Below are 7,600 nucleotides of genomic sequence, written 5' to 3' on the forward strand. Positions count from 1 at the left end.
GGAGAAGAAATTTGTATTTCTGATGTATTTTCAACTGTACAATGGAATGACCTATTTATAGTTGAATGAGGCCCTAAAAGAAAAGAAATACAATAATTACAAAATAATACAATAATTACAGAATAAATTAACTTGCAAGAAAACAATCTCTATAAAGAAATTAACTTGGCAACCAAGGCAAGAGTAGGGACCAAGCAAAGATTCATAATATTTTAACATCCCCCCTCAAACTCTAGGGGGCGAAGCCAACTTGAGTTTGGAGATAAGATCAGTGAGTCGTCCAGATGGATGAGATTTAGTAAAGATGTCAGCCAATTGATCTGCAGAGGTGACGGAATGAAGATGCAAAATACCTTGCTGAAGATGATGGCGAATGAAATGACAATCAATCTCGATATGTTTTGTGCGCTCATGGAAAACATCATTATGAGCAATCTGTATAGCACTCCGATTGTCACAATAAATAGGGGAACTAGTGGACTGAGAAACACCCATGTCGGACAAAAGCCATCGTAACCAGCGAAGTTCAGATGTAGTGTCAGCAAGAGCACGATACTCAGCTTCAGTACTAGATCGAGCAACAACAGATTGTTTCTTACTGCGCCACGAAATTAGAGAAGTTCCAAGTAGGAAACATTATCTAGTGGTAGAGCGACGATCAGTAGGATCACCAGCCCAATCAGCATTAGAGTAGGCTCGGAGCTCAAGAGATGAATGAGAAGAGAAATGAATACCATGAAACATAGTGCCCTTGACATAGCGCAAAATGCGAAGAACAGCAGCATAATGAGTAGATCGAGGTGCACTCATAAATTGACTCACCAAATGAACAGCATAGGCAATATCAGGTCGTGTAACAGTAAGATAAATAAGACTACCTCCTAGCTGCCTGTAGAGAGTAACATCGGATAAAGGCTCACCATCCGTGGCTAGAAGTTTGACATTGGTCTCAAGGGGGCTGCTCGCTGTTTTACTGTCTGTCAGACCTGCTCGGGAAAGTAGATCAGATGCATATTTGGCTTGAGAGAGATAATAACCATCATTACTCGAGGTAACCTCAAGACCAAGGAAGTAGCTAAGTGTTCCTAAGTCCTTCATTTCAAAATTTTGGCTAAGGAAGGATTGAAGAGCACGGATGCCTGAAATATCATCACCAGTAATAATCATATCATCTACATAAAGAAGGATAAGGATAGTACCATTATCAGTAGTCCGAAGAAAGAGAGCTGAGTCATAAGAACTAGAAACAAAGCCTTGTTGAGCAACCACAGAATTGAACTTGGCAAACCAAGCACGAGGAGCCTGCTTGAGACCGTAAAGTGCCCGACGGAGTCTACAAACTTTGTGTGGCGGATGGTGATAGCCAGGTGGAGGGTGCATATAGACTTCTTCTGTAAGATCACCATTGAGGAATGCATTTTTAACATCCATCTGAAATAACTGCCAATGCCGAACAGCAGCAACTGCAAGTAAGGATCTAACAGAGGTCAGTCTAGCAACAAGAGCAAAAGTCTCCTCATAGTCAATACCATACTCCTGAGCAAATCCTTTCGCAACAAGACGAGCCTTATAGCGTTCCACAAATCCATCTGCACGAGTTTTAATTTTAGAAACCCACTTACATCCCACTGCAAACTTCCCAGGAGGCAAATCCACCAAGTCCCATGTATGAGTTTTAGAAAGGGCATCTAGTTCATCAGACATAGCTTTCTGCCAAAGAGGGTCAGCACTAGCCTCACGATAAGAGTGAGGTTCGTGAAGAGTAGCAAGAACAGAAAAACAATGATAATCATGGAGATGGGCAGGTGGTGCTCTTACCCTATCGGAGCGACGAAGTTCAGGAGAAGGCTCGGGAGTGTGTGATATAGCAGGAGGATCCGTAGTCGAATCAGACAAATTAGAAGCAGCCGTAGAAGGTTCGTCCAATGAGCTTGAGTTATCTGCAGATGATCCAGGAAATAAGACAATAGAGGGGTCAGTGAAGACGGGAGAATATGCAGAGGAAGAATGCGGAAAAAGGCATTTGACTGGTGAACATTTTATGTTCCCAGAACTCCACATGGCGAGAGATCCTAAGTCGTTGGGCAATGGGGTCATAGCAGCAATAACCTTTTTGAGTGATGCCATAACTAAGGAAGCAACACAAGCGAGAGCGGGATTCAAGTTTAGTACGCTCATGTGGAGGAAGAGTGACAAAACAGATACAACCAAAGACGCGAAGCAAAGAATAGTTAGGTGTGCTACCATACAAGCGCTCATAAGGAGTTTGGTTGTGAATAGTCGGGGAAGGCACACGATTAATTGTGTAAATAGCAGTGAGAGCAGCCTCACCCCAAAAGCGTTCAGGAAGTGAGGCAGAGATGAGAAGAGCTCTTACAGTGTCTAAGATGTGACGATGTTTGCGTTCTGCACGCCCATTTTGCTAGAAGTGTAAGGACAAGAACGATGAGAGAGGGTCCCATTTTGTTTTAAAAAATTTTGAAAAGATTTCTCATTATATTCCATAGCATTATCTGAACAAAAAATTTTGATGGTACGAGAAAATTGGGTTTGTACCATTTGATGAAAATTTTGATAAACTTGAGTGAGTTCAGAGCGATGCTGTAATAAATATATCCAAGTATAACGAGAATAATCATCAAGAAAAATAACAAAATAGCGAGATCCCCCCTCAGTGGGAACAGGGGCAGGGCCCCAAATATCAGAATGAACTAAATCAAATGGTGCAGAAGATGAAGACTCACTTTTATTAAAAGATAAATGTGTTTGTTTGCCAAGATGACAAGAAACACAATCAAAAGATTTTACATCTACTGATCCTATATGACCTTGAGATGCAAGAAGTTGGACACGTGGTAGAGAGGCATGACCCAAACGTGAATGCCATAAGTTGGAAGAAGCAGTGAGTGTTTTGACAGCAGCAGCTAAGTGAGTAGGAGTTTGTAAGAATGAAAGCTCAAAAAGACGTCCAATCTTACGGCCGGTCCCAATTAGTTGACCCGTCTGTGGATCCTGCACATCAACACCCCTGTTAGAAAATGTCAACTCCAAACCTAGTTCACAAAGTTGGCCAACTGAAAGAAGATTTAATGACAATTGGGGAACAAGATATGTGTTATCAATAGACAAATTAGGTGAAGAAATAGACCCACTGTGACTAACAGGTAACCTAGAACCATCAGCAGTATAAATGACAGGGTTGGGAGAAAGGGCAGACTTTTGGGAAAATAAGGTGGGGTCATGGGTCATATGATTACAACAAGCAGAGTCGATGAACCATGAATTTTTACCTGATGTGACGGACAAGGCAGTAGAGGAACGAGACAGAACCTGATGGATTAGTGCCTCAACGTCAGATGCAGTGAGAGCAGAGGATTGAGATTGGTTCTCAGTGTAAGATGCAGGTGCAGAGGAACCAGATGAAACAACTGCGGCTGTTTGTTGGAAAGGAGCTCGTGACTGACGTCTGTTTTGGAGCTTATAGCAATTAGCAATAGAGTGACCATGTTGTTTGCAATAGTTGCAAATTAACTTCATGGAGGAAGACGGTGGTGTGGATCGTCTAGGAGGAAATTTAGGAACACTCTGATGTGTAGCAGCGACAGCCATATCTGGAGATTGCAAGTGCATAGTGGACCGTCGAGTCTCTTCAGAAATAAGTTCTGCTACAGCAGCTTCCAATGTGGGAAGAGGATTGCGGTGTAAGAGAGAAGCCCGAGTGGGTTCAAAATCCGCACGAAGAGCCATCATAAAATGCATAAACTTCCGACGATCCCGATACTTTGCAAATATTTCTACATCTTCAGGATGCTTCAGTTGAGGATCTGCAGCAGATAATTGCTCCCAAAGACTATTAGTTTGAGAATAAAAATCAGCAATAGACTGACCTGGCTCCTGACGTGTCTGATAAAGTTTAGTTTCAATCTGAAACTCAAGTGAGGCATCATAAGTACCATTGTATCGTTTTGCTAAAAACTCCCAGGCAGCCTTTGCATTCCCAAGCTTGGGGAGTAAACTATGGATGGAAGGAACTGAAGTATTGATAAACCAAGAAATAATACGATAATTTGCACTATCCCAATCTTCAAATCGACTGGCAAATTTGTCGGCTGACTCACCTTCTTTTTGTGTGGGTGCAACAGTTTCTCCACAAATATAACGCCATAATCTCCTACCTCTCAAAAAAACTTCCATATTTTGAGCCCACAACATATAATTGGAACCATCTAAAATATTGTCAATGGGACGGACAATATTATCAAGATTGGTAGACATTTTTTTTTTCTCGAAAAAAAAAAAATATTAAATAAATAAACCTGTGGGTAGTAATCTGGTGTGGCGAAGGTGCAGGTGCAACCTCAGGGAGCGATCTGGTGTGGCGTGCGCACAGCAGCTATGGTGCACAAATATTCCGATTTTGAACAACAAGACCTCTACAACTTCCGTCACATACAAAAATAAAAATAAAAAATAACCGCAACAAGCGTTTGGTGTATTGTTGAAATAGAAAGAACCACCAAAAAGAACGCTCAAACGGAAAAACAAGAAAATTGTACGGACGAAAAACGGAGGCTTAAAAGAGGCACCAAGAAAACGGTTGCTTTGATACCATGTAGAAAAAGACAACAGAAAGATAATTGTGGAGAAGAAATTTGTATTTCTGATGTGATTTCAATTGTACAATGGAATGACCTATTTATAGTTGAATGAGGCCTTAAAAGAAAGGAAATACAATAATTACAATAATTACAGAATAAATTAACTTGCAAGAAAACAATCTCTATAAGGAAATTAACTTGGCAACCAAGCCAAGAGTAGGGACCAAGTAACTTGGCAACCAAGGCAAGAGTAGGGACCAAGCAAAGATTCATAATATTCTAACAGGAAGTTTACAGTGACTGGTTGTGCTCTAGCACTACACTCGAGCGCTCTAGTGATTGCGCTCGAGCACCCTCGGGATGGTATTGCGCTTTGGTACTCTCTGATACTGCGATCGAGGGCTTAAGTCTTGATCGCTCTCGGGATGGTATTGTGTTCTGGTACTATCTGGTACTGCGATTGAGCGCTTAAGTGATTGCGATCGATCGCCCTCGGAATGCCATTGATCTCCTTCCTTAACATCGGGTAGGAGAGATCACAATTGTTTCATAAAATTCGTTTACGAGAATATCTTTATTGAATGAGAAAAGGGTTAATCCTAAATTAAATACTTATTAAAAGTCGTAGAGGGTAGTATTCAACTCCTTTGTACGTTCTGTAGGGCATGATGAACATAATGGTGGATTCCTTGATGGCAGTGGTGAATTCATGGAGGAGAGAAAGTGAGGGTGGAGTTGCAGATGTAAACATTGATGAATATATTAGAAGCTTTTCCGGGGATGTAATTTCAAGAGCCTGTTTCGGGACCAACTATGCCAAAGGGGAGGAGATATTTTTAAAGCTTCGAGCACTTCAAGAGCATATGTCTAAAAAAGATTTTATCCAATGGCATTCCTGGAATGAGGTTTCATCTTTTCCCCACCCAAAATCACTTTATGTCTACCATCACATAAAAAGGTTGTTTTTTGATAAAAAGGGGTTGTTTGTGTTGCAATCAATCAGATATCTTCCAACAAAGAGTAATAGAGAAACATGGAAGCTGGAAAAAGATGTCCGCGCTTTGATTCTCAAGGTAGCCAAGGAAAGAAAGGAAGCAACATCAGGGAATTATGATTTGTTACACATGATTCTTGAAGCTGCCACCAACAGTGGATTTTCCCAACATGAGACAGACCGATTCATTGTAGACAATTGCAAGAACATATACTTAGCTGGGTACGAGACTACTGCTGTCTCTGCCACGTGGACATTGATGTTGCTGGCCTCAAAACCAGAGTGGCAAGCCAGAGTTCGTGCTGAGGTGGTAGAAGTTTGTGGGGGTCAAATGTCTGATGCTGACACGGTTCGTAAGATGAAAATAGCAAGTGTAGCATTCTCTTTCTATTTTCATTGATATATAGATAGAAGGGGCATCATATTGTCAACGACTTACTTAGCTTTACCTTTAACCCATGACAGTTGACAATGGTAATTCACGAATCATTGCGACTTTATCCTCCGGTGCCAGTGGTGTCCAGGGAGGCATTAGAAGACTTGAAATTCGGAGATATTCAAGCTCCTAAAGGTGTCGATGTCTGGACCTTGATGGTTACCTTGCACCAAGACCTTGATATTTGGGGACCCGATGCCAGTGAGTTTAACCCTGAGAGCAATGGAGCCAGTGGTGCATGCAAGCTCCCTTATGTCTACATGCCTTTTGGAGTTGGTCCGCGTACGTGTTTGGGGCAGAACTTTGCCATGGCAGAGCTCAAAATTCTTTTAGCTCTAATTATCTCCAACTTCTCATTCTCCATGTCACCAAAATATAGGCATTCCCCAGCAATGAGGTTGGTTATAGAACCTGAAAATGGTGTCGATCTCCTTATTAAGAGGCTGTGAACAATAAGCCTACCGGCTGATAATTGGTTCTTTGGACAGTTAATCTTATTTATTGATGTAATTATTAATAATGGTTTCATGAAATTTTGTGCTTAAACTCGTTACATGTTACATGTTACATGTAATGCATAAAAGGCATGCTCTGTTTTATCCTTAAAACAATGTGTTTGATTGGGGCCTTGGATCCTCTTAAAAAAAGACAATCTCAATATTAAGAAAAGGTAATCCTCATTTAGTAATTATGTTAAGCAAAGAAAAGGTTTACTATATATATTTTCATACTAAAAATGTTAAATACTGCGCCTATATCTTGGAGCAAAACCAAGATTTCAAATGAGGTGGACAAATCTAAAAAATTGAAGATCTTTTAAGGGTAAAAACTTAATTTTGGGGGTCAAAGACATAAATAAAATATAAAATTTAGATAAAAAAAATTAAAATTTTTAGAGATTTTTTAAAAATTTAGGCAGGTGCAATTCCACCCCTGCCTACATCTCATTTTATTACATTGGGTTGATGTAACAATACTCATAACTCTTATTTAAAAATAAAGAAATAAATAATAGCTGATTCAATGACCGATAAGCACTGTCATATCAAACAAGTGAAATAAGAGTTTCCCTTTTCGTAATTTTAGTAGTTGTAAATAAGGGTTAATAACTTTTTTAGTACCTATGTTTTCCCTTTTTTTATTGTTTCCCACTTAGATTTCAAATTGTATCATATATGATACCTGACTTATGGGTAAAAGACTAATTTAATACCTTCGTCATATTATATTAAACCGAACTAATTTCGGCCATCCCATTCCGGCATTGGGGTAGCGCCACCCCATATTTTTCTTTTTCTTTTTTTAAGTTTTGATTTTTAAAATTTTTTAATTAGATTTATGATTTTTTTTTTGTTAGGACACGTGGCATGTTTTTGTTATAACACATGTCAGTCCGTTAGTTTGATTGACGGAATGGTGACGGAAGTGCTAAATCGGTATTTATCCATAAGTCAGGTATCATTTGTGATAGGAATTGAAACCTAGGTAAAAAATAAAATAAAATATAAAAGTGAAAACCTAGATACTAAAAAAGTTATTAACCTAGTAAATGATACTAAGATGACTCTGTTG

The 7,600-nt window shown here is 39.7% G+C and overlaps 1 protein-coding gene across 1 annotated transcript; it reads left to right on the plus strand.

Moving 5' to 3' along the window:
* Positions 1 to 5,263: 5,263 nt before the first annotated feature.
* Positions 5,264 to 6,477, plus strand: LOC132177676 (cytochrome P450 714C2-like). The gene is made up of 3 exons (XM_059590436.1): positions 5,264 to 5,503; positions 5,576 to 5,959; positions 6,058 to 6,477. Exons 1-3 carry the CDS (start codon positions 5,264 to 5,266, stop codon positions 6,475 to 6,477), a joined length of 1,044 nt encoding a protein of 347 aa, XP_059446419.1.
* Positions 6,478 to 7,600: the final 1,123 nt, after the last annotated feature.

Source organism: Corylus avellana, chromosome ca1, assembly GCF_901000735.1.
Source record: "Corylus avellana chromosome ca1, CavTom2PMs-1.0".
NCBI lineage: Eukaryota > Viridiplantae > Streptophyta > Magnoliopsida > Fagales > Betulaceae > Corylus > Corylus avellana.

Bases quoted from the DNA above. Each gene is read 5' to 3' on its own strand.
- LOC132177676 (XM_059590436.1), top strand. From the start codon at position 5,264: ATGATGAACATAATGGTGGATTCCTTGATGGCAGTGGTGAATTCATGG. The intron at 5,504-5,575 runs GTTTCATCTTTT...TTTGATAAAAAG, and splicing joins AATGGCATTCCTGGAATGAG to GGGTTGTTTGTGTTGCAATC. The intron at 5,960-6,057 runs GCAAGTGTAGCA...AACCCATGACAG, and splicing joins CGGTTCGTAAGATGAAAATA to TTGACAATGGTAATTCACGA.